This window comes from Gopherus evgoodei, chromosome 1 (assembly GCF_007399415.2).
Source record: "Gopherus evgoodei ecotype Sinaloan lineage chromosome 1, rGopEvg1_v1.p, whole genome shotgun sequence".
In the NCBI taxonomy this organism is placed as follows: Eukaryota; Metazoa; Chordata; order Testudines; family Testudinidae; genus Gopherus; species Gopherus evgoodei.
Window position 1 is genome coordinate 199,241,914 of NC_044322.1, and position 27,913 is coordinate 199,269,826.

Here is a 27,913-nt window from a genome sequence, read left to right on the forward strand (position 1 = left end):
GATCTGATTTTACACGTTTAATAAAAGAGATTTAGCCCAGTGTGGTGAAAAGGTCACGTTCTGACTACTTCATCTGTTGAAGTTATAAATTCCTGGAAATATAGTCTATTGTTGTTAACAGAAATGCAGACATGACCTTCTGTGCATAGATGTGAATGTTCCACTGGTCTTTGAGTGTTTTCTAGTCATATACCCTTAAACTCCCACCTATTCTTCTGGGAAAAGATGTTTTGATTTTTTTAATAGACATTCAATGTTACTGAATAGAATTGACTTTATGGAACAGACAGGATTTTAAGACTTTACATGTATGGGCCTATTTATCAGAGGTTTGATTTTGTTTGTCCCACTTGTGAACCTTTCCACCAAGTCAGCCATGTAGTAGAGAGATGAGTTGCCGATATGAATGGAGGAAGAATGGATGAACCATGAACATGCAGGAAAGAAGGAGAGTGCTGCGTAGGAATAAACTCCATTGGCTCTACAGCTGCTTAGGACTCCTACACTAGAGGAAGTCCCCAGATAGAGAATTACAGGAAGTTTCCATTCCCTTGGTATCTCCTGTGTGGCACAAAAGGAGTGGAGTAGGACTGAGAATCTTGTTCAGTATTTTGCAAACCATCACAGTTATACATTTCAAAGCTGACTTTCCCACCATTCCATCTGGCCTTTTATTTTTAGCTTGGTTGATCCATAAAAGAGCTTACCTTTAGCAGGTCATGGGTCCCTTGGACTATCAGTACTAGCCTAGTGCTAATCCAGGACATCCCACACAGAAAACGTCCTTAATTGATAGTTAAAGTTGCTGCAATGATTTCGTGTAATAACTCTTGTGCAAATTACATATATAACAAGAAAGTGAGGCCTAAAATATAAACCTATGACACTTAAGAAAGTATGGAAATGACCTGTTGAATGAATTTATATAAATATTCCAAATGTTACATTAACTTTCTGCTGTTAGCTAATGTCAGCGCTGAAGTGTAAACATTCAAAATTATACATTTCACAAACAACATTGATTCCGACCAGCAGCACATACTTAGGAATTGGAGCTAGGCAATATTTTTCATTCAAAAAAGGTTTTTTGACATAAAAGAACTTATTTTGTAGATATGACAATTTTTGTGGAAAATCGCTCTTCCTTTAATTTTTGTTGCTGTTGAAAACACAAAATTTGAAATCTTTGTTTTTCAGTGTCTGAAAATTTCATTTTTTCACAAAAATTAGAAAAAAGTTAAATGACTTTTTTTGTTTTCATTAAAAAAAAAAAAAAGGCACCCCTTCTCACCTCTTGTTTTTCAGTAAGCTCCATTAGGAGCTTTTTCAATGCGTTTTTCATAAATAAGTGAATTCATTCAGCTGTGTAACTAGTATACATTTTACTTGCTGAAAGAGCTTGTAACTTTTTGTGGAGTCATACCAAATTCCCGATGTCACCTTCAAAACACATCACAAATGTTTGGTAAGCATGGGTATGCCTATTGGCCCATCCATTTTGAAGTTAAATTGAGATTTTACACTCTGGCTGGCTGCCTCATGAGAGTGCCTAGTTTTCTAGCTGTAATCAGGACTTCGTAAAGGGCCAAAATAATCTTAAAATTCTGGATTGAGCCCAGATACCTTAAAGGAGAGAGACACAGCAGTTGTTATTGTGGATGTCATGTAGTTCTGTGGCTATTTCTCCGCTTTTTGAATACATGTTTAATTTAAGACTTTGTGCCCCTGTACTAGTATTATAGTACTCTTCCAAAGGTCATACTATAATATACCAAATTGATTGCATTGTGGTTTTCTGGCTAGATTCTTAGTCAATTGATTTGTTTTGTAGCTGACTTTTTATCTTCTTGCCAGATTTGTCTGTGTTGTGGAAAGGAAAGGAGAGAAAACACGAGTGCCTCAGTATAACAGTCTAATTAGGCCCCTACTAATGTAACACAATTGAATCATTCTGTTTGCAATATTTCTCCAAAAAGTATTTCCTTAAAGAGGAAAAAAGTACCTGAGATGTAGGATGTGAGGTGTTTAATACTTGCTTACCTTGTATTTCTAGTGCAAAGGATATACTGTTATGGCCAGGTCACACTGAAGACTTCCTCGTTGGCAGGGAGTTGTATTAGGGCACTCAGTTGTCTGTGGAAAGTCGTCTTTCCTCCTCGATAAGGAGCCAAGGATGGATTATTCCGTACAGTATATTTTCAAGTGACTTAATCAGTCTAGCTTCAAGGGACTCAAGCAATGTTTCTTTCTCCACTTCCATTGGAAGACTGTTCTACAATATAATAGGTCTCACCAATAGGAAGGTTTTTCTTCAGATACATAATTATTGTTTATTTTCATTTAATTATTCTTATTTATAGCTCCTGGGACCACACACAATTCCATTTCCTCTTTCCTGTTTATATGCTTTAAATAATTGCACATGCTTTATTCATCCATTCCTTCCATATGACCAGCACGTATAGATTTATTTACATTCCTGCTAATGGTGAAACTCTAGATCTCTCTAGCTTGAAAGGGTCAATGATTTCTGAGAATGGTGTATGTAATGTGACCTATAGCCTTCCCCTAACTGAAGAAGCTTATTTTGACCATTCCTGCCTATACAAACTTCGCAATTCTTGTCATATAGTTGAGGTGCCTCCATTCCCCTGTTGGTTTTTAACACTTGTTCAAATAGCACATAATTCACTATTGGGTGATTTTAGTGTCCTCTTAGTATCTTGAGCCTTTTAGCAGAGTTATCATATTATCTACTAAGGATAATTTGTATTTTTATGCCAGGATTTTCCATAGCTTTTTACTTTACTGCCTGAATCACCAGGATTGCTAGTTCTGGGAAGTTTTAGCAACCAATTTGAGACTTACACTTCTTTTTACAGAACACTTTGTTTCCCTTTGGAGGCAAGGATAAAGCTGAACATAAAAGACAAAACAATACATCACTTTTTTGACAACATTGGATCTGATGGAGACTCGCTAAATTGTTTTGGGCAGAGTTAATTCTTTTATTTTAAGTGTTTGACTAGGAATATTAAGGACGTGCGTTATTTCCATGGGTTTGTTCTTGTTTAAAGGGTTTTATTTCCAGTGTATTTGCTGTTTGATTTCAGTAATAAAATAAGGACGAGTTTACATATGTAACTTTACAATATGGAGAAGTAGCGTATGCTAGTAGACTGAGCTTTGGGTTGAGAGCCAGGGATTCCTAAAGTCTAATCCCAGCTCTTCCACTATTTTGCAATGGAGACTTGCATAAATTACTTAATTTCTGTGCCTCAGTTTTCCCAGCAGCAGAATAGTATAATTTCACAGAAGGCTGTTGTAAGGATTAATCTATTGCTGTGTAATATGCTTTGAAAGTGAAAAACACTATATGAGTGCTTAAAAAGTTGTTATAACTTGCATTCCTCCATTTGTTTTGATGTAATCTATGTAGTGCTATAGTATTCATTTTGTGATTTGTGGGATGAAAACTCAGGTGGTTGGTTGACTTCTTCCTTTGATCTCTGCTTTAAGGGTGTGCGAGAATGGTCAGTGTGCTGGTATAATGAATGGAACACACAGTGCTGCTTCAGAGATGAAGAAATCCAAAACCCCGGAGTTAGGTGTGTTTTTATTTATTTGTTTGTAACTCTAGAAGAAGCCAACCAGTCTGACACAATTAGAGGTGCCATAAGAAAGCATTCACTTCTTGTTGTTTCTGTGTTATTCAGGAGATGGCTTTGATGCATCCACTGCTCCAGTATCTTTACCACCTGCACGGCCTCCTACCAGAGACAACCCAAAACACAGCTCTTTGCTCAACAGGACTCCTTCTGATTATGATCTTCTGGTGCCCCCTTTAGGTAGCAGACCTTTTGCTGTTAAATCTTTAATGGTTAACTTAGTTAAAATCAACCAAATACCACGCTTACTGCAAAACAAAATAAAATAAACTCATAGGTTTTATTAAGAGTTTCAAATGATATGAGCTAGATTATTTGAAGAAAACGAATGTAATTATGCAGTGATCTGCAGTCAGTGCCTATCTCAGTCCAGGCACTGAGCTCTTTCATCTTTACACATTAACATCCAAATCCCAACATTAGTCAGTTGGTGAAGACTGATCCCATCATAGAAGGTGCTACACCCGTTCCCTGCAAAATGGGAAAGTTTACCATGGCTGTGTCAGGATTTAGTCATGCCAGAAACGGATGCAACGGCAGTTTAAATTCATCTTCTGATGGTAAACAATAGAGAAACCTTTTACTCTAAAAATCAGATTTTAGTCACTTAATATTGGAATTAGTCAAATTTCAAGTTCTCTAAATTTGGGGAAGGGGCTGACGTTTTGTGTGCTAATTTGAGTTTTCATTTTATCATATAAAAAGGAGTGACTAATAGCACCACTGGAGATAATAAATCTGGAGTTTGTTTCCTTTACCTCAAGAGATTAAGGTCTAAAACAGAGTACGATCAGTGCCCAGAATCATCAAACGTTGCCATTCCCAATCCTAGTCCTCCCCAGTTCCCTCTCCTAGAACCCCTCAACTACACCTGTTCAGCAGACACCAACCAAGCCACCCTCTCAGCCACGCTGGGGGTCTTATGCTTTCCCTCTGCCATCTTCTGTAGCAGGTGCAGGCAAACTATTTTGGTTTGAGGGCCACATTGGGTTTCAGAAATTGTATGGCGGGCTGGTTAGGGGAGCCTGTGCCTTCCAAAACAGCCAGGCATGGCCCGGTCCCCACCCCCTATCTGACACCCTCCTCCTGCTTCTCGTCCCTGATGCCCCTTAGGATTCCTGTCCCATCCATCGCCCCCTGCTCTCTGTCCCCCGACCACCCCCGGACCTCCTGCCCCTAACTGCCTGCCGCCACCCCATCCAACCCCCCTCTCCTTCCTGACTCTCCCCCCCCCCAATCCCTGACCGTCCGCACCCCTGGTCCCTGAGCACCCCCTGAACTCCCTTGCCCTCTGTCCAACCCCCCCTTTCCTACCTCCTTACTGCGCTGGCTGGAGACAGCCACACTCCGCGCAGCACAGAGCACTGGGTCAGTCCATACTCTGCAGCTGCATTACCCCAGGAGCTCTCAGCCCTCGCAGCCTATGGCGCAGTGAGCTGAGGCTGCAGGGGGAGGGAGGACAGCAGGGGCGGGGCCAGAGGCTAGCTTCCTGGACCAGGAGCTCAGGGGCTGGACAAAATGGTCCCATGGGCCGGATGTGGCCTGCAAGCTGTAGTTTGCCCACCTCTGTTATATAGTGTACCCAGAGCTCAGTTGTAAAGTGTTGGCTCCACTATGCATGCACCCATTTTTTTTGGTCTGATTGCTTTCACTCTTGGATTTCAGTATGCTAACCCACTATGCATTATAAGATGTCTTAGCTCACACTCCAATTTCATAGTGCAGTAACAGAGAGTGCAGAGAGCAGCAGAAGGGGGAGGGGTGGGAATTGCACCTTTTGATAGCCCTGAACTTACACCTGCCTGCTCCTCTCACATAATGCAGAGGGTGAGTTCTCCCACGAATCCCCAGGACTGCACTTCTTGGCCTCTTAGGCCAGATCTGCTTATCCTTGTGTAAGGTAACACACAGTATACATCAAATCCAGTATGGTCAGCACATTTTATTTATTTATTTTAGTTCACTGAGTTACTGGTAACATAGCTATCATCCTACGGTAATTTTCAATGTGCTCTTTTATTTCACTTGGGTGCAACATCTGCAGACTGGCCACCAACACGCTGATTATTTTATAACCTAGAGTAAACCTTTTAAAAAAAAAAAAAAAAAAAAGAGTATACTAAAAGGTCATTCACAGCATGTTTTAAAGCATTCAGTTGTGCTTAATAAGAGCCAGTCTTACAATTTCATTATTGGAGTCACTGAACTTCTGGAAAACCCTAGGAGTAAGAGGCTCTGTTAGCAGCCATGGAAAATCAATTTTAAGCTTCACTCTGTACTATTCTTAATGAAGTTTTGCTCTTTAAATGCAGGAGAAGATTCATTTGACAACTCCCCACCATCACTTCCTCCACCTCCACCTCCTGCTCGGCACAGCCTCACTGAGCATTCCAAACCTCTGGGCTCAGGAAGCAGACCCTCTTCAGGACATGAACTGTTCCTTCCTCCTTCGGGTAAGAGTCGGCAAGCAAACCAAGTTTTTAATGTATTTTCATTTACAGCAGAAGCTTATATGAGCTGATAAAGTTGTGATTGCCTGTTAGAAATACCTTTGCCCATAGCTAACTGTCTAGAAACTGGAGAGGTTAGTTTTTAAAACTATAGAGATGAAACCTCTCAGAGAATATAAAATAGTCTTCACTTTTCTTTTCCTCATGTAATAGATAAAATCAATATTTTCGTACTAGACATGACATTTTGGTAAAAAAACATTTTTCTAATAGGAATAGTTATTTTGAAGTGTCAAGTTTTTCATTGAGTTCTGTGTTGCCAGTGTGCATCATTTGTCTTATCGCCACAGAGTATTAGTTTCTATAAGACTATATAGTATACACTTCAGTCGTCTTTTTGACTGGGGACAACACCAGAAAAGAAGGGCAAAGAACAACAACTTATATTTGATAGAACTGTCGCTGTCAAATCTTACTTCTAAACCATATAAATTGTAAACCTCCCTGATTGCAAGGAACTGCAGTTCATCCCATTTTTGTTCATTAAATTCATATCCCCAAATCACTGTTTATTTCTTTCAGTCCAGATTTCAGCCTGCATATGGCACAGAAACTGTGCTACTGTCTTGATTGGTTTCCTCCTGTTAATGTACAGTGGTTAGGGCTCCATGCTGATTAAGTTGGTTCTGTTTGCTGCCTCTGATATAGATTAGTCCCAAAATGATTGTGGACTTGTGGGCTGGGATACATACTATAGCTGTTGAGGGGTCCCCTTCTTTCTTCTTTGGGAGGTTTCAGAGGATTTTTTGGCCAATTATCTACCTATCCTAAGGACTCTGTTTTGTGGTGATCTGCAAGGCTCTGTATTGTCGCGTCTCTTCTTTCAGCAGGTATGTGAAGCTCCTGAGGGATACCGTAAGGCATTTTGGGCAGTGGTGTCAGCAGTGTGCAGTTGACAGGCAGTTCTGTCTTGTTTTCATCACACCCTGCTGGAGTGTAGTCTTTTCTTTCCCAGGGCATGGATGACATTGGTTGTTAGATTGAGAGCAAGCTGGCTGAGGCTCCAGACAAATTACACTGCTCTACAGCCAAAATGCTTCTGAAATAAACGTAGTCCAACTTTACTAATTCAGGGGCACTGAGAACGAAAATGATGCTTAAAATTATTGATTGGCTCTAGTTTTCAAGATATGCTATTGGGTCAGTATATACGACCCTTGACTTGGGAATGGCGGAGGATAAGTGAGTTATAAAGGGAAGGGATCTGAATTTAAACCAGAAATGACTAAAATACATCTTTGACTGGATCTATGTATAAATCTATGACTGGGTTTGGACAGTACTTGCTTTTTAGGCAAAACAATGGATGATGCAATCTGAAGCTGGTATTGCGTCATACATGATATGAATTGCATCATGTTATTCCTAGAAGTCATGGATGATGCAATCGTAACGAAGCTTACATCACTCTGCTGAACAAATTGCCCTATATCAGCTCTAGAAATCATACAGTGTCATGCTCTCATTTGTCAGTGTTTGATTTTGCAAAGGGACACATTTCTGTTTAGCCAAAGTGAGCAGAGATGCCTCGGAGTTGTGTGAACAGTGCAGGTAATTTCTGCTGTGTTTGTGGTGAAGTGACTTTTTTGCATCACAAAAGCACAGTATAACCACTATGGTTAAGAAAGCCAATCACCTTTATTTTGGCTGCAAAATTGGAGATCAGGACAAGAGGTGGGCCCCACACATATTATGCTGCAACACTTGTGCAACAAATCTTCGCCTGTGGTTGAACAGGAAAAGGAAATCTATGCCTTTTCCAGTGCCAATGATTTGGAGAGAGCCAACAGATCATACCAGCAATTATTACTTCTGCATGGTGCCTCCAGTTGGGAAAGGTGTGTCAAAGAAGAAAAAGTGAACTGTGCATTATCCAAACATTCCATCAGCTATATGCCCAGTACCCCACGGAGAAGGACTGCCAGTTCCTGATGCACCAGAATCATTCTCACTTGAGTCAGACGAGAAAGAGGAAGAGGAGGAAACTTCTGGTCCTGAACCACCAATGTCACAGGACCCATATTTTCTCCCATCCTCCTCCTCTGAACCACACCTCATAACACAAGGTGAACTGAATGACCTTGTCAGGGATTTGGAACTACCCAAGAGTAAGGCAGAGCTGTTGGGCTCCAGACTACAGCAGTGGAATCTCCTGGCAGGCTATCAGGGCAAATGGAGCCCATCAATGCTTGCAGACTATTGCTGGACAGTGACAAGAGATGCTCCATTTAATGAATACAAGAAACAAGCCAAGAAACGCCGAGTAGACACTGAATAGGACTAAACTATGTACATAATATTTTTTTGCCTTTTGTTTCATAATACATTTTATTTACATAAGCCTTTTGCTGATTTTTAAAGTGTTACATAAACAGGACAAATATTATCATGTAAAGCAACCATAAACACATGAAAAAACCTAGGTTTACAATTTATGATTAAAACTCTATCTACACAATATACATAGAGATAAATGTAAAAACTTAAATATCTTAGAAACAGTAGCCAATTAGTTGTTTTAATTGTCATATTTGAATTCAGCACATCAAAATACATAATAAATATCACATTTTATCTCTGAAGCAGACGACTTATCAAAAACTGTAGACCAGTGTTAGCAGTGACGCTAGTGGGTAGCAGAAATGATCCCGGAAGATGGTTTGCTTACCTGGCAGAGAGGTTTTTGGTTGTCCCTCTCTTGTCTAATAGGCTCACAAATTAAGACCCCATATCTGCCATCCTGCCAAGATAGATAATTAGTTAAACTTTATTTTATTTTTAACACAACCCCACGCCCTTAGCTCTGATTCAGAATACTGTTCTTTTACCAGTAATCCCCAAATATAAACGCAGTGAAAAATCTGTTTGAAAAAGAAACATGTTAATAATACACATTGATCTGCCTCTACTGCATGTCAATATAAGTGCATAATTTTTACCATAAATCAACAATCTTATGTACTTTTCCTTTTATATTACATTACAGACACAACATTATTCTCCAGGAAGAGCAATTATAGAAATACTTTACTGAAAAATTTTACCATAATTTGACACCTTAAATTTGGATATTTCCCACTTAATTACATCGCTTAAAAGAAAATAGTTAAATTCTGAAATCAAGATGATAAAATAGAATACACAGTAAGAATCCATGGTTCAGAGTTGAGGTGGTTGTGTTGTGTTAAATGTGTATTCCCTTACACTGTCCACATAATGAACAAGTTATTGTAAGGTTTATTATGTCCTTAACTATTCATTTCTTACATTAAGTGCTTAGGTCATTAGTTTTCAAACTGTGGAGTGTGCACCTCCTGTGTGGGGCAGGGGAGGCAGTGAAGTTTTCAGCCAGGCCAAAGGACCTGGTGCTGTCCAGCTCCCACAGAAACAGCAGATCCTTTTGTGAACTCACTTCCCTTTCTACACTCACGCGGTCTCTCTCGCACACGTGCGCATGCACTCCCTCTCCCACCCACCCTCTGGCTGTGCTAGGAGTCAGCGTGTCTTTGCCTTCAGCATGCGCATGTGCACACAGGGAAGAAGGCAGAGCCACCTCACACATGCACTAGTGCTGCTCCTGGCAGCGGGATTTCAAATGGGGCACATGAGCCTTCTTCCGACACGTGCTGGTCATGTGGAGATTTTGTGCGCCCCTACCCTCTGCAGGCTTTGAACTTGGCACCATCCAGATTCCCCTTCCCCTCTGCCAATGGGAGGCATTCCTAGGGCATGAATCTCCAAAGGCGGGTGAGTTGAGGTACTTCTGGCTCAGGTTTTGTTATTGTTGTCATATGTAAAGGATGTTGTCACTTAACAACCTGGACTGGGCTTTGAAATGTTCAGTAGTTTTTGGAATGATCATCTGTAGTGGTGTTTGTCTCCCAGGGACAGTAGTTAGTGAGCCAACGTTTTCAAACATAAAGTAGCAAAATTAAACTTCTAAATCCAGGCACTTAAACTGACCTGATTTTTCAAAAGGATTGAGCTCACAACAGCTCCTGTTGTACCCAGTGTCAATTTAGGTGCCTAGATATTGAATCAGGAGCCTAAGAGAACATGTTTTTGAAAATCTTGGCATTGATGATTATTGCGTTGTCGTTTATTTGTCTTGCAGTAGTTCCTAGGGGCCCCAGGCATGGACTAGGACCCTGTTGTGCTACACGCTGTACAAACACAGAACAAAAAGACAGACTATGAGCTGTCTGGGGCATGAACTATCACTGTAAGGGTCAGTCCAAAAGTCATGTATGTATTTGGATATTTAAATGTGTCTCTATGAAATACCACATTTTAAGAGACATGGCTCTAGAGATATAGACATGCTTCAGCAAAAAAGTTAACAGGGTCTGCCAGACCATTACGTAAAATAGTATTTTCAATACTTCTAACATCACTACCTACTGTTAATGCTACAAATAGTTTTGTTGCACTTTTTCTGTTTGTTTAAATGCTGCATTCCTTTTGCTCAGCAAAAAAAAGTGGGGGGAATAATTATCGGAAACGTTTAGAAATCAAGTTTACATTTTTCAGTTCACATCACGCTATTGCGAGGAGTTGTATCAGTCACGTAGTGAAATATGGCAGATTTACTATAACACATAGCAAAAAATAGCAAAGCATAACAATGCACGAAGTGTTTCTTTTAACTACTCTTCTGAAATGGCTAGCTCATTTAAAAAAATACCCCTCAACTAAAAGCTTCAAGCAAATATGTTACAGTACAAGTACCTGAGAATAATTAGATGAACCCAGGAGATACTTTCTGACATTTTCTGCTATCTGTCAAGATCTGAGTGTTGAATAAAGTGCTAGTACTCTGTACTTTTATTGTCACAGTTCAATTCACCATCCATCTTGTCAAATAAGCCACTGCATATGGGTGACTTTGCAAGTTACAAGAATCAAAGGTTCATGCTTGTGAATTGCAGGGACAAAAATTACTCTAAAATTGAGTACCGTTGATAAATGAATGTTATCTGCAATTCACAAGGTTATGTGTAAAATTATTTGGAAATAACATAATATAATAATTTAATATAACTTATAAATGTTTACATAAAATCTGGAAAGTACATTTTATGGTCACTTAACATTCTCCATATGTACGTATTAGATATGATCTGTACTGTCATTGTTCATTAATCTTATAAGTGCCTTTGACTACACGGAGACACATGCTTGTGTGGATTGATATTTCATTCTTTTTCTGAATATTTCTTTAGACACTGATTTCCAAAGCCTTATTATGATTGGTGACATTACAAACCTTCAGGTGATTTCCAAGCCATGCAACAGATCTAGTGAGTGTACAGCCAGGACCTGATCACCACAAAAAAACATACATATCCCTACACCCACTGTGGTAAATGGATTGAAGACTCAGTTGAGGAACGCAACCTGTTCAGGACAGCTCTTAAGCATTGCTTAAAGTTAAGCACTTGCTGAAGTACTGCCTTCAGTAGGGGCCTAAAAATGGAGAAGAGAGAATGTTCTAATCTTCTGCTTTGACTTTTTAATCTGTCTTCAGTAACTGGCAAGGACAGACACAAAGCTTGCTTACTCCTATCACTAGTTTCTTTAATATGTGTTAGGGAGGGAGACTATTTTAAGTTAACCACCTCCCCTGGTTATCGCTAGGCATAGTTACATCCCCACTGTGTGTGTGAGTCAAAGGGAACACTCCTGTTTGCATTCACAATCCCTTCTCTCCTGAAGCTGCTTGTTCATACAGCTCTAATCTGGCTCCATGTGCATGAACCTTGCAAATGTTTTTAACTTTAAGTATCCTTTTGTTTTTATAGATCTCTTTTTTGATCCAGCTACTAGTGTAATTCCTTTGCCTCCTACTCGAAGATTAACAGTGGAAAATGTCAAAACTAATAGAACATCCCAGGACTACGATCAGCTTCCATCCATCTCAGGTAAGAAGAAAAACCGTGCTTAGACAAAGTACCAGCCTAAGAAAGCAAGTAATCTTGGCTCAGACTAACTGGCAGAAATCAGCCAGTGCTCATGCATCGCTATCCTGCTTGTTTGGAAAGGCTGCTGTTATTCACAACAAGAGCTGGCAATTCTCTTCCTACATAAAAACAGCTAGGTAACCATCAAAGGAACAATGGAGATGGATCTTTTGAAAGGACATAAAATCCTAGAGTGGCTGGTCCATCCTATGATCTGTAGGGTGGGTAGACTAAAAGAAAAATTGTTTTCCCTTTTAAAGGTGAGTCCTTTTAATCCTAGCCATAGACATTAAATGCTTATGTGAATTCTGGTATCCCTTTTTTTTCCTTCTTCTTTTTTTAAGATAAAGGATTTTCCCTGTTCTTTTGGAGATCACAAGAGATCAGAAGTCATGCAGGGGCCACTGTGCCTCTTGATTCCAATTTTATTCTCCTTATATTGCTCTGTGGACAAAATATAATTTAAACCTCTATATTGTTCTCTCAGATACGTACCAATGTGACTTCTGTGGGCACCGTAAAACATTTTAAAAATACACAGGAAACCCAAAAGCAACTAAAATGCCATATCTAGTTTGTAACAGCCCAGTCAACATAATGTAACAAATTGAAAAGATGGCCATAATATATAACTTCTCTGATCCAGAAGGAACCTCAGATGTTTCACAGTCTAGTTATAATGGATCCAGTCCTGCAATTGGATTCACATGGCTGGACCCTTGCCCCCACACAAATCCAGTGACAGACTAAAAGTCTATAAGGAGCTACTATGAAGGAGCTACTATAAGGTGGGTGTATAACTGGTTGGAAAACTGTTCCCAGAGAGTAATCATCAGTGGTTCACAGTCAAGCTGGAAGGGCATATCAAGTGGGTTCCCGCAGGTTCTGTTCAATATTTTCATCAGTGATTTAGATAATGACACAGAGAATACACTTAAAAGTTTGTGGACAATACCAAGCTGGAAGGGGGTGCATGTACTTCAGAGGATAGGATTGAAATTCAAAATGATCTGGACAAACTGCGTAAATGGTCTGAAGTAAATAAGATGAAATTCAATAAGGGCAAATGCAGAGTGCTCCACTTAGGAAAGAACAATCAGTTGCACACATACAAAATAGGAAATGACTGCCTAGGAAGGAGTACTGCAAAAAGGGATCTGGGGTCATAGTGGACAAAAAGCTAAATATGAGTCAACAGCGTAACACTGTTTCAAAAAAAAGCAAACATAATTCTGGGATGTAGTAGCAGGAGTGTTGCAAGCAAAACATGAGAAGTAATTCTTCTGCTCTACTCTGCACTAATAGGACTTAACTGGAGTATTGTGTCCAGTTCTGGGTGCCACATTTCAGAAAAGATGTGGACAAGTTGAAGAAAGTCCAGAGAAGAGCAACAAAATGATTAAAGGTCTAGAAAACATGACCTGAGAGGGAAGATTGACAAAACTTGGTTGGTTTAGTCTGGAGAAGAGAAGACTGAGGGGGAACGTGTTAACAGTTTTCAAGTACATAAAAGGTTGAAGTAGGAGAGTGAAAAAATGTTTTTGTTAACCTCTGAGGATAGGACAAGAAGCAATGGGCTTAAATTGCAGCAAGGGAGGTTTAGGTTGGACATTAGGAAAAACTTGCTGTCAGGGTGGTTAAGCACTGGAATAAATTGCATAGGGGAAGGTTGTGGAATCTCCATCAGTAAAGATTTTTAAGAGCAGGTTAGACAGTCACCCATCAGGGAGAGTCTAAATAATAGTCCTGCCATTAGTGCAGGAGACTGGACTAGATGACCTCTCAAGGTCCCTTCTAGTCCTGAGTATATCCTTTTATGTATAGTAAAAAACACTTAATACACCAATTTACTGTACTCACCTTTGCAGTACAGCACAGGAGCTATTTAAAGAGACACTGTCAACTATAAACCTAGTCAGTTAAAAAGAAATAAAGTAAAAGTAGTTTCATTATTACCCCGGTCGCTGAGTCCTTAGCCTATTTGCAGTCAGTTTTCCTATTCTTTACAAATGTATTTTCTCTCTTTTTGCTTCATGAAAGCCCATATAATCAGGGGAAACTGGCTAACAGAGGCCCTGAGCTAATCATGTGAGTAGTTTCACTGAGTTGTGTGCATGTAGCTGTTAGGATTGGGCCATGATAAACAGTTCAGGGCAAACAGTGAAATTGTACGTATTTAAACTATTCTGAAATGCACAAAGTAAACATTGAAAAATATCGAAGAATCCTGTGGCACCTTATAGGCTAACAGACATTTTGGAGCATGAGCTTTCGTGGGTGAATACCCACTTCGTCAGATGCATGCATCTGACGAAGTGGGTATTCACCCACGAAAGCTCATGCTCCAAAATGTCTGTTAGTCTATAAGGTGCCACAGGATTCTTTGCTGCTTTATACTAACACAGCTACCCCTCTGATAATTGAAAAACATGATTTTTTTTCTTGTCTGTCAGTTTTAGCAATTGTAGGTGTTACTTGCAACAACAGTAGGTGATAGATATTTCCAACCAAAGTGTGAGATAGATAGATTTTTAAACAGTAAAGTTGACATTGTTCCTTTAACAGTATGTTACACCAGTATACTGCAGTATAAATCAGGAAGTGAAGAACACTTTCCAATTGAAATTACAGGCAGGATTAAGCATGAAAAGTGTCAGGGGGATTTTTAATGATCACCTCAGTTTGATGTCTCAAATAAATGATAGCGTTTTCAAGACTCCAATTCCCCTAACAGAATGCTGGTGCTCACTATTTAAATAGCATTGAAAATGGGTTTTATAGCATGTGTGTTAGTTTATAAAATCTTAAGGACAGGGCTCTTGCCCCATTCTGCTAGGCAGAAAGACCCTAATTCTTACTGAAGGGCTTCTAGGTGCTGTTTTAATATACATATTAAACAAGCTAATCATCTTCAAGGTATTAGAGAGACAAGGTAGGTCAGGTATTACCTTTTATTGGACAAACTTACGTTGGTTAGTGGGACAAGCTTTTGAGCTTACGCAGAGCTCTTCTGAAGAAGATATTGCCTCACCCAACTTGTCTCTCTCTAACATCCTGGGATTGACGTGCCTACAACAACGCGGCATACCATTTTACCTCTGCCAATATAAAAACACAATGGTTGCTTCATCCATTCAAAATAGAAGATAGTGAATTTTATATTATTTCTAAGGCTTTTCTTTAAAGCTCACTTAAAAAGGACTTGCTTGCTTTTCACACGGTAATTTACATTTCTACATAGTCTTTTAATGGATATGCTTTTTTTCATGGGACTGGTGTATTTTAAAGCCCTCCACAAAGGAAGCTGATGTAGAGAAGTTGTTAATTTCTGTAAAATGACTGCAAGATGCTTGTTGTTTAAGATTTCAAATAGTTTTCTTGATATTGCTTAGTAAATACTTCATTACGTAGATGTTTTGCATAACCGTCTCCTAACATATTCATATGCTTTAACCTATGCTATAAATATACTAATCCAGCATGCTATGTACATAAGTTTTCAATTTAATTTGAATTAAATGACAACTGTTTCCAAATATAGCATAGCATGATTTAACAAAGTTGTATTTGTAGTGGTTATAATTCCATCCTATGGAATTAATAAGTTTCAGAATGAACAGATTCAACTTACTTCAGGTTTCCAAAAGATAACCTTGCATGGAGACTATAACTTAGTGTTTGAGTTATTCCTTAACCATTCATCTCTGATAGCCAGCAGTTGTTCATTCAAAACCTCTTTTAAGATTGCTGTTGGATCTGTGTTAGAAAGGAAGTGAATGTAGTCCACTCATTAGAGCAAATTCTATTCCTAGCACTGCCACTCACTCACTGTACACCTTGTCACTTGACCTCCCTGTGCCTCAGGCTGTCTATTTAAGTAGGTTGCGTATGGTGAAATATAGTATATGTTTTTTGTCTTAGATACCAAAGTGACAGGTGTCAAAGTACCAAACACAGCAATTTATTTAGCACTGAAAATTTAAAAAATGGCTCTCAATTTCCACTTTTTCATTGTTCCAGAGGATTTATATATAACACAAACATTGTGATGGTGTAAATTCTGAGGGAGTTCAGGTAAAAATAATGAGAGGGGAGAAATCGCTAATTCTAGAATGAACACACACACCCACACACACACACACACCCCACCTTCTCTTGCTCAGCTGCGATTTCCACTGCCTTGGACCTTTGTGCAGTCAGTTACACCTGTGGAAAGTGGGTGTAACATGCTACAACTGGTATAAGTGAATGGAGCAGTCTGACTTCTGCACTCACTTTGCTCAAATGTAAATGACTACCCAAAGTGCATGGTAATGGAGATTCAGTCCCCTTGTGTATACATGTATTGTTTCTCCTTAGCGTTGCACTTGTATGCTCTGTGCGAAATGGGTTCAAAGCTGTGTGCCTTTCGGAGCCCTGCCTATGATCTGGCCTTTTTAATGCACTGTTATGCCATTGTCCACATTGCTCCGGGGTGCGCTAATAAATATAAATGTAAAATCATGCTTTGCCCTCTTTACATTATTTATAAAAGAGAAAGGAAAAATTCATCTGGCTCGGTGCATTTTTGCTATTGTTACATACTTAAAGGTTGATTTAAATATAGTTCTGACTCATCTTGTCTGCAAGCATCTGCATGAGCACTGTGATGCCTTGTAGAGCCCCAGGCTTTAGGGCTCTGAGGAAGATTTACACGTTCTTAGCATCCTACAGTAAGGCACTGAAGTTCTTCACTCAGGCTCCCTGAGCTCCTCAAAATGCGAGATCCCCTTGGTTCTCTAACATCCCCTTGAAGGTGTTTTTTCTTCTACCCCAAATAGACTTGTCTGCCTTTCTCCACTCCACAGAGACCCTCACGTGACAAGCCTGCTTCCTCACTCTCACCCACCAGCAGGCATGTTTTCATGGTGCTGCTTATCCCTGCTGCTTCCCAGACTCGTAGTAGCAGCTGATGGGACATGTTTAAAAAGCAGGAAGGGAACAGAGGGGGTGGCTCACTGCAGGGGGAAATGAAGCTATTTGGCATCATTCCCCGGGCAGCAAGAGTCCTGATTTATACCTGCCTCTTAGCAGCCTAGGAGGCCTCTTTCTCCCTGCCACAAACTTTCTCCTCCTCACCTTCTGCTAGTGAACCATAGTCATTTATTAAATTAGCTGGTCCCAGGGCGTTATCTGCTTTTGGATTAGTTAGTTTCCTCAAGGTTGAAGGCAGCATGGAAACAGAAGTGTCCGTGATTGAGGCTGCCTGCTCAGAGGCTGAAACAATTAATTGAAATATACGAATATACAATTAACTGAAAATTCAGCTAGAGATTTTTTTAAGAATCCAAGGTGGCTGACGCATCAGTGTGTGTGGCAGGAAAGAAAGGCCTGTTTAAATGCCTCTGATGGAAGTGCAGTTTAAGCTTAGATTCTGAACTTAAAAATACTAACAGGGTACTCATATTCCGCAAAAATTTTATATGGACATGAAGATATTGAGAGAGGTGTCAGCATTTAAAAAAACCAGGGAATTGAGTTACATAGAGAGTGAGGGCTGGAGATTTAAAAGGGCCTGTGCTATAGAGACATTGGTGGAGTGAGAAGAAAATGCATGTGTTGTAAATCTTGAAAAAGAATTTAAAATGGTCTGCCTAAATGACACGGTTGCTTCAGCAGGTTTTAGGCAGCATGAAGTTTTTAGTCAGGAAAAAACTCCAAGTTTGGGTTCAGATTGGAGATGCCAGTATTAGTTATTCTCTCTCTCTCTCTCACACATACCAAAACTGTATCAAATTCAATTGTATTATTTGTTCTTTAGATACTGGTACTTTTCCTCATAATCATTTTTCTAAAATTTTTTTGATAGTCATATTTTTAGCCTCAGATTTACATATGTTATATTATTTGTCTTGTAAATTTCTAATATTGTACATACTTTCATTTTAATTATGGACCATATTCTTCAATAATACTGTAAATTGAATTTTGCAAAATAAGCTTGAATTCCTGATTTTACTTATTCCTCTCTGGTAACTGGTACTGGTAACTAAATTTCCTAAAATATTGCTAATCACCTAATCCTACAAGTATTTCACACCCCTTTCTCTAGTAGGCTCAAACCTGCCTTGTGTTGTCTTTTTATCATTAGCATTTACATAGCACTTTTCATCTTCAGTGTCCTTTATAAAGACAAAATAATCCTATCTGCTGTTTTTCTCATCAGCATGTTGTGTAGAAAATAAGCAATGTTTCCAGCACAAGATTAAACCCAGTCTTTTAATGTGAAATCTGAATAAAATTACTCTCATCTATTTGTTATATTAACTCCACCATCTTTCTAGAAAAATATTTCCTGGATCTTGTCTGACTTAACAATAGAATTCCCATACTGATGCATTCAGAAAAGCTTGTTGGCATTAAAACTGAGTCAGGAAATGCATCTTGTAAAGATCTACTCCAAGGGTCAGCAACCTTTCAGAAGTGCTGTGCCGAGTCTTCATTTATTTACTCTAATTTGAGGTTTCGCCTGCCAGTAACACATTTTAACGTTTTTAGAAGGTCTCTTTCTATAAGCCTATAATATATAACTAAACTATTGTCATATGTAAAGTAAATAAGGTTTTAAAAATGTTTAAGGAGCTTCATTTAAAATTAAATTAAAATGCAGAGCCCCCCAGACTGGTGGTCAGGACCCAGGCAGTGTGAGTGCCACTGAAAATCAGCTTGCGTGCTGCCTTTGGCACGCGTGCCATAGGTTGCCCTACCCCTGATCTACATAAATGACTAGGTTGATCCATTGGAAATGTTTAACATGCTCTGTGGGATTACAATCCAGATATTCTCCCTGTATAAAATTGAATAGCTGCATAACTTTGATGATGAAATTATTATGCTCCTTTGCATTAACATGATATGTCTGGAAGATTTGAAAAAAACAAAATGCTATTGCCACCAGTATAAATAATGTATAAATAACTGGAAAATGTTATTGCCATCAACTTTCTCTAATTACTTATTGGAACACTATCTATTGTCAGAACTTTTCAGAATTCTTCTCAAAGGTTTGAAAGCCTTAAAAAAAAATAAATAAAAACAAACACTTCCGACTCAAAGCATTTTTGCTGTATGCCATCTTGTATTTAAGCTTCTTAGTGTAGTCTCAGCAAGGATAAAGAGGTTTGGGCAAAGTCCTAAGTTTACTCGAGTCCTAACCCCTTGACTCTGAAAAGATTAGAAGCTGTGGCTATTAGCTCTTTGCATCAGCACATCATGATTCTTAGTGGCAATGTTAACTGTGAAGGTTAACGTTCCCGTGAAGCACCGCATACAGGCTGTAGCATACTCAGCCAACATCTGAAATGTATGAACTATGATATTTGGGGAGGAAAATTTAGGGATCTTTTTCTCACCACTGAAATTCATTGGACTATTAATTTTTTTGAGGGACAGAATGAGGAAATAATGATTTTCCTATGTAGCAAGCACCCTTGACATGCATGAAATAAACTACAAATGACTGAAATATGTGCTCATGATGTACAAATGAGTGCTAGTTTCTCCTCTTCAGGTTTATTTGGTGAGAGTCTTCTTTTACATAGTCTACTGATTTGTACAATTTCCTGAATAAAAATGTAACTAAATCCTTGTTGGTGGTATTCAGTTTTAATTTTTACCACTTATGTTGGTTTTTATACTTTTTTGCCTAGTTTGGACAATGCAAATATAGACTAGTCCAGGGGTTCTCAAATTTCGGGGGGGGGGAAACCCCTCAGTGGGTCATGAGGTTATTACATGGCAGATCACAAGCTTGTCAGCCTCCACCCCAAACCCCGCTTTGTCTCCTACATTTATAATGATAAATATATTAAAAAGTATTTTTAATTTATAAGAAGAGGGGGGTCACACTCAGAGGCTTGCTATGTGAAAGAGGTCACCAGTACAAAATTTTGAGAACCACTGAACTAGTCACTTCCACTTTCAGATTCTTACTGCATTATTAACATAAGGCTGCACTGTTTAGGTTGTGAACACTTCTGGCGAATGTTCTAATACAGTTTCCACCAGAATTTCAAAGCTAAAGAAAGGAATTCATTAGAACAGTCCTCTTAATAGACTTTGTAAAACTTGGTTTTGAGTTCTCCTTTAACTTGAGGCCTGAACTACCGAGCACTACCTTGTTACATCATGTTTAAACCAGTTTGTAGTGATTGTCTCTCTGTGTTTTTTAAGCAGATGGTTCACAAGCACCAGCCAGACCCCCTAAACCACTTCCTCGCAGGACTGCACCAGAAATCCATCACAGAAAAGCATACAACTCTGACACCTCCTTGGAAAATGTGGATGCAAAAATTGCAAAACTTATGGGAGAGGGCTTTTCTTTTGAAGAAGTGAAGAGGGCACTTGAAATAGCCCAGAATAATGTTGATGTGGCTCGTAGTATTTTAAGAGAATTTGCCTGCTTTCCTCCTCCAGTCTCCCCACGTCTCAATCTATAGCAGCATGCAAGTCCCTGCAGCAGATTAATTCCATGGATGTGTGTGTGTGGAAGTGAGAGCAGGAGAGAGAATTTGAGAGAGTTTTCTTCTCTTGTCATCCTTAGAAGAGGGTCTGTTTCCAGCAGTTTATCAAAGGAAGATGGCTGCTCTGATCAAGACTCATAGATGGGCCGAGACGTCTGTATTTTTGCTAGCCATACTTTTAAAATCAGGGTTGAACTGACAAAATTATTTTAAGAAGTTTACTTCCCTTGAACTTTGAATCTGTGAAATGCTTCTTTCTTGTTTACAAGTTGGCAAGTTGACACTTGTACTGTGTTCCTGTTTAGATTCCCTTGTACGGTGGTCAGTTCAGCTGTAGCATTTGCCACATTTTCCATGCTGACCACCCCATCAACTAAATCATTTTTTTCCAGAAGCTCTGTATTTCCATTTCTCCTTTTATAAGAGGCTTTAATGGTTTTTGCATTTCAACTTATCAAACAAATGCGCAAAAAAAAAAAAAAGTATGTGGCCTTCACTACTGAGTGTTTTCTTCTGAGATTGCTTTGTTATTGAGAGAGGAAAAACTGAATGTATAATGCATTATTTTTTGTCTATGAACTGCCTTTTTAAAGGTATTTTGACAGTGACGTTGGGCAGCTTTTCTTTTTATTATGGAGTGTGTTACCTGTAGTCTTCAAGGTCTTGATCCATGTAGTTTCCAGTTTAAAAAAACACACATGCAGTAATGAACCTAAGAACATGACATATGACAACTTTTAAAAATGTGAATGCAGATGTTGATGATGTACTTAAGTAACATATCAAGGGCACTTGTTGTTCATGCCTTACGTATCCTTAGGCATACTGAATAATGGGGAATCTTGCTGAATTATGTTAATGATCAGGTAAATTACAGTCCTATCTTCTGCAAAGTGGATGACAGTTAATTTCCTGTTTGAGTGATTGTCCTCTGGTTCATCAGTTCATATTGACATGGGAACTTTAAATCTCTGATGCACTGTTAAGTCCTAATGCTACTGTAGGAATACTTTTTACAAAGCTCTTTAGTAATCTTTCTGTTCACACTATTGCATTAGACTGTTTCATACTCAATTTCACTATCTTTGCATAGATGGAAACATCTTAGATCTCTTTGCCATGGGTGGAACAGTGTTACCTCAATCTGATTTTATTTTTTTTTTTTATTTTTTTTTTAGTTTAAAGCACAGATTGATGCAAGCTAAATCAAGTCCTTTGTTTTTTGTTCTTGCTGGACTCTCAGATTAAGAGTCCAGACTTTCCACAGTAATTCTCATATTGCTGCTTTCCTGTTCTTGTGGAAAACACTGAAATTCTCTTTTTTCCACTCCTCTTACTGTTGAACAGATGAACCATGTGGAGGGTAGAGTAGTTCCAGTATTTTAAAATATGGCCAGTACATGATCTTGCAAGTTGTGATAAACTTAGGTTGTGTATATTTATTTCCTTTTTATCTTTTGGTTTTCTCCTTTACTCATGGCAAGTTGTAAAAGTTACACCACTTAGAACAGGCCTGCACAACATACGGCCCGCGGAGCCTCACTGTGCAGCCTGCGGGGGGATTCTAAATCCCCCGCACACGGCGCTCTGCGGGCAGCCCAGAGCCCTTTAAATCCCAGCCACAGCCAGGAGTCAGAGGGCTCTGGGCTACCTGCAGAGATTCCCAGCCGTGGCTGGGATTTAAAGGGCTCTGGGCTCCCCGCGGCTGCTGGCAGCCCAGAGCCCTTTGAATCCCAGTCCATGGCCGCTGATTGCCCCCTCCCCGGACCTCTACCTCAACTGCCCTCCAGGACCCCACCCCCTATCTAAATGTCGCTGCTCCTTGTCCCTCGATTGCCCCCTCCTGAGACCCCTGTCCATATCTAAGCCTCAGCCTCCCTTCTCCTTGTCCCCAATGCCCCCTCCCCACAACTTCCCCCCAGGACCCCACTCCCTACCTGTCCCCTGATAAACCCCTGGGACTCCCATGCCTATCCAACTGCTGCCTGTCCCCTGACTGCCCCCCCTAACCTCCACCCCATCCAACCCCCCCGCTCCCTGTCCCTTGACTGCCCCCCTGGAATCCCCTACCCCTTCTCCAACCCCTCAGCCCCCTTACCATGCCACTCAAACCAGTGTGTCTGGCTCCATGCAGCTCCAGACAGTTGCTGCCATGCTCCCCCGCAGAGCCTGCAGCCCCCCCCCCCCGCCCCCAGCACCTGCCTTCCAGATTTGAACACCTCAAAATTCAGCAGTGCTCAAGCTCAGTTTGGGCAACTGTTACTTCATTTCTCCCAAATCAAATATACTGATCCACTGTGACTTGCTGTAGAAAAAGTAGTAGTAAAATTGAGCAAGAAATGCTTATTAGGACTGGAATTGCTATTTTCAACAGCCATTGCCTTTTTGTTTGTTTGAAAGGAAGACAGTGGTATTGCATTGGCAAATTCCCCATAGAAAGAAAGAGTGGAACAAAAGAATAATAAAGGCACCTCAACTTTTCCTCATTTATGTAGGACAGTCTTATAATATGCATCCAGATATCCTCCAATCACACAAGCTGAAAATTGTTCCACTTTACTGCAGGTCTGTAACCATATGGGAACCAATCCTGTCTGTGTTTTGTGCACATCCAAAATTCCTGCTGAATGACCTGCCCTGGGAGCAACTTACCAGTGACCCAGGGCTGGGGCGGCAGGAGGTGGGGGGCGGGGCAGTGGTGGGGGGGAGCCCAGGGCTGGGGCAGCAGCAGGGTGGGGGGAGGGCACTGGTGGGGAAGAAAGGGGGAAGCCCAGCGCTGGGGCGGCAGGGGATGTGTGTGGGTGGGTGGGAGGAGAGCTCAGGACTGGGACAGCCAGGGGGTACAGAGAAGAGCCCAGGGCTGGGTCAGGGGGCAGCCAAATTTTTTTTGCTTAGGGCAGCAAAAAAACAGAGCCGGCCCCTGCTGGGTTCCCCCAGCCACTGGAGCCCCAGGCCCTTTAATTTGACCCTGAGGGCTCCCAGCCACCTCGTCAGCTGGGAGCCCCTGGTTGATTTAAAATAAAGTATCACTTCCCCACCCCTCAACCTTCCTTTTTGGCCCAGAGCTGTTTTGGTGGGGCAGCACTGGGGAAGGAGGGTTTGTTTCTGCAGGGCTGGGCAGCCCTGGGGCGGGGTGTTTCCGCAGGGCTGGGAGGTTTCAGCCCTGAGCTGTTTTCTTTGGAGTAATGTGGCCCTCGCTGCTTTACGAGTTGTGCAGGCCTGACTTAGAAGACCAGATCTCAGCGACAAATGGATTTATTTTAAAGATTTAAGGACAGTCAACAAACATCTCAAGTAAAGAATTCAAAGTCACTGAGAAAACCCAGTGGAAATTACCATTATATATCTAGACTTTCATTTCATTAACAGCTTATTTGTTTTAAAAGAAAGAAAACATTCCTTTTCAGGATCACAAAGCATGGCATGATGGCCATCATTAATCTGTCTTGGTCCAGTGAAACAAGATGATCAGAGGTATTTGAGCTACAGGGATGAGTTTCTGTTCTATTTCAATCTAAGCACATGATTTCATGTACTAGAAAAGGGCATTTGCAGCTTCCTTTCAGTGTTCATTCTTCGGGTAGGGATAATAAAAGCTTTTGGCTGAAGTTTTACTCAGTGCTCTCTGTTTAAATAAATCCCCTCCCCTTTATTTTTTTTCACAAAGTATGCTGTTTTCAGCTCTTTTAATTGGTTTCTTTCCTGCATCATATTGATGACATTCTAGCATTTCAGCCAAATATAAAGTCAAAATGATACATGCTGTTAAGATAAATGTTGCAATTTTATTAGAATTCCTTAATTATAGCTCTAACATAACTACCAGTAATAGCAACAATGGAAAAAAATGCATTGCACGGAGAAGCAAACAATCTGCAGATCATGTGTTGGAATTTCCAATCATATTGGATAAAACTGGCACAGATGCTTTCATTTTCTAAATTTTATTCAGGAGTTTATAATAAATGACACCACCATGTTTCAGTTAAGAAGCAAGAACAGTCATGTAAAATATTTTAAAATTATTTCTAAATTATTTCAACACAAGATTTTTCTAATTTTTTAACAGCATTCCCAGCCTGTTTGACATGACTTGTTTTTTGTACATGTGTTTTAAAAACCTTTATAATGTAATAGCATAGGTAGTGGCTTTACACTCTAATAATTCCATTCAGATTGGCAGAGGCCCTGGTTTTTTTTTGCCTTCCTCTGTAGCATGTGGCACAGGTCACTTGGTGGAGGATTCTCTGCACCTTGAAGTCTTTAAACCATGATTTGAGGACTTCAGTGGCTCAGATATAGGTTAGGGGTTTGTTACAGGAGTGAGTGGGTGGGATTCTGTGGCCTGTGTTGTGTAGGAGTTCAGACTAGATGATCATAATGGTCCCTTCTGACCTTAAAGTCTATGATTTGCTTTATTGTCTAAAGATCATAGTAGAATCAGACACTCTTACATAATGGAATATGAGATGCCTCAGACCTGTTTCAGTTAATAGCTTTAAAGCCAAATTGAGTGAAATTGCCTTGCTAGACTGTCAATGTTTACTGCATAGGACTTAATGGGCTTGAGAGGGGTAAATTTGACAATAATTTGATTCCCTAAAATGTCTAACAATTTAAAAAATAAAGGTTTAATCTTGCAAATTCCTGTGAACATATGTAACTTTAAGCACACAACTGACTGTAGTGGGTATACTCAAATGAACGAAGTTGCTCAAATGCTTGTGTGTAAAAGTGGGGCTTATGGATGTATTTTCTGTAATAGCCTCCTTTAGACCATCATGCCAACATCTGCATTTATTTCCTTGATGCAAAATTGCTGCATTTTAACTAGATTTGCTGAATCTGAAGGTGAGGAATACTAATGAACATCAGCAGCATGGCTCCTTTCCAAAGATGATAGGTTAAAAACTGAAACTGCACTGAAATAAATTAATTCCATGTGATTAACCAATCAATACGTTGGCTAGAATGGAAACCTAAAATGGCCACTGATCAAATGGGTCAGTGTTTCATAATCCAAGTGCACATCTGGCAAAGACTTTTTCATAATGTGAATTTAGATTTTTGAATCCAAATCATTTCCTCTCATAATTTCAGCTTGAAGCTTTACTTTGCACTGATGATTCTGAGCTGGTAACCATTTGAATTTGTGTCTTAAAGCTGGACAAATTTGGAACCAGATGAATGGGTGTATTTTAAACGGATTCAGGTACTGCTTGTTGACCTGGAATTTAGTGCTTCTAGGAATGATTTCCTGAAAAGGACTGCAATAGTTTCCATTTTGAAGGGTTTTCTTCCAAATAACTATTTTATCAGAGAATGCCTTTTATAAACTTGTCTAACATGATAAACATAGTGATGTGTTCAATTAATTTATATTTTATTCAACATTCTTTTTCAATTCTGGTTATTATGTAACCTCAAGTACTTTATCTGTTCTTGTAAGATATTTTATAAAATTAATGTTAACAGAATGCCAAGTTGGTCCTTGATTTTCAATGGTTTGGCTCTGATCTGAATATTGTTGCTTGTGGCTTCAGAAGCACATAGTTATCTTCAATTATACTTTTATAGAGGTTGGGCACTGTCTTAAAGCTAGAAAGACAAGTGAAATGGTATTAAAATATGGTGAATCAAAGTATTTAAAACCACCCCCATTGCTAGTGTATCAACTACATTCCAGTTATTTCACTTTCCAAATTCAGCTAATAAATTAAAACAAAAAAAACCAAAGAAACCCACAGCCTAAAATGACATTTTACAACTTAAAAACAGTGCAGAATAAACATATCTGTATAGTAGAAGGAAATTGAATCATAAATACTTAGTGGTTTATTTAAGCATCGTTATTATTCTGTTTTCTGAGGTGCTAATGAAATTCCAAAGTGAAGAAACTATAATGCCAAAGACAAAGTACTTTATCACAATGAGGTAACTGGGTTTTTGCTGAGAAAAAGTGCACCAGAGACCGCTATTGTTGCTGTAATAAAACGTTAGCTCAAATCCTGCTTGCTTTACTCATAGATCCGAAAAAAAGTAGCCTGTGCACATAGGTGAGCTAGATTTCCCCTTTACATAGCATTCAGATTCTGAAAATGTTTAGAGATGATGCACTCTGGGGAGGAAAACACGATGATCTCTATTAAAAACCTCACTATTTGCCACTTCGCCAGTTACACAGGTAAGCTGAGGCCTGGAATGCTGAGATTTCAATGGTTCTACCTGCACGTGCTCAGCCATTTTCAGAGGCGAGGGTGCTGTAGTTCACTGGCCGTATTAATACAATATCAAATATATTAGCCTGTTTGGTTTATATTTTAGTGCAGTGGTTTTTCATGTTTTCATTTTCTGTCACTTCCTTTGTTTTGCCTCTGATAAGTGTGAGCAATTGAGGCCACTTGGAATCTTTTAGGGAGATTTTGAGGTTGGAATCCTAGTCACTTTATTCTGGATGAAGTGACTGGATCCACTTATCCCCTGCGATGAAAAGACTGCAACCCTGTATTCCAGTCAGACCAGCGGGTCCACCTGCAGGACAATTTATTTAGGTTTGGAAATAAAATGTGCTATCCTGGAGCTTTAAAAATTACACTTGCCCTTAAGAGATGTTTCCTGCCCCTTAAGGTGAATTCCACTGAGTTCCTATTCAAAATTAATAAATAATCCCACTCCTTCCCTGCAGGACAGAAGGAATTTCAAGGCTATGAGATTGTATGCAGGATACTGTTTCTTCCTAGGCCTACTTTTAAAAAATAAAAATAAAAAATCATCCTAAATGAGACTCTTAACTTCCCACAGCTGCCTGTGATAAAGTTACCATAGAGAAACCAGCCAATGTAACTACATTGGCACTGGTTTCAGATAAATCAGTTGGCCTTTTTTGTATGAGATAACGGCTTTGGTAACTAGCAGCCTAGGGAGAGAAGGTATTCACACAGAAGGAGAATCTTTGTATTAAAATCCCTAGGCCTGTCTCGCTCACATGCATACAAAATATAGTTGTTGCGATGGGCATATTTTCAAATATAAATGTTTCATCATGAACTGTTTTGAAATGCTTGAGCGTCTTAGAGAATATCTGGCATAAATGCTCCAATCCTGAATTAGTGTGTCTTCCCTCAAAGAGATCTTCTTTGAAGAGATGTCTGCTGTGCAACAGAATGTCATGGCATTAAGTGTCAGAGGACAAAAATGCTAAGTGGTAGAACACCTGAAAATCCTAGCAAAATAACCAGGAGCCTGATACAGTGTATTGGAGGAAATCCTCCTAG

At 39.6% G+C, this 27,913-nt stretch overlaps 1 protein-coding gene across 1 annotated transcript in view; it reads left to right on the plus strand.

Moving 5' to 3' along the window:
• Positions 1-22,212, plus strand: part of CBLB (Cbl proto-oncogene B) — a 212,297-nt gene extending 190,085 nt beyond the window's left edge. The window contains 5 exon segments of the mRNA XM_030582314.1: positions 3,520-3,608; positions 3,717-3,848; positions 5,981-6,121; positions 11,980-12,099; positions 20,353-22,212. Coding sequence (XP_030438174.1) covers positions 3,520-3,608; positions 3,717-3,848; positions 5,981-6,121; positions 11,980-12,099; positions 20,353-20,615 — 745 coding nt within the window. The 3' untranslated portion in view covers positions 20,616-22,212.
• The last annotated feature ends 5,701 nt before the right edge of the window (positions 22,213-27,913 follow it).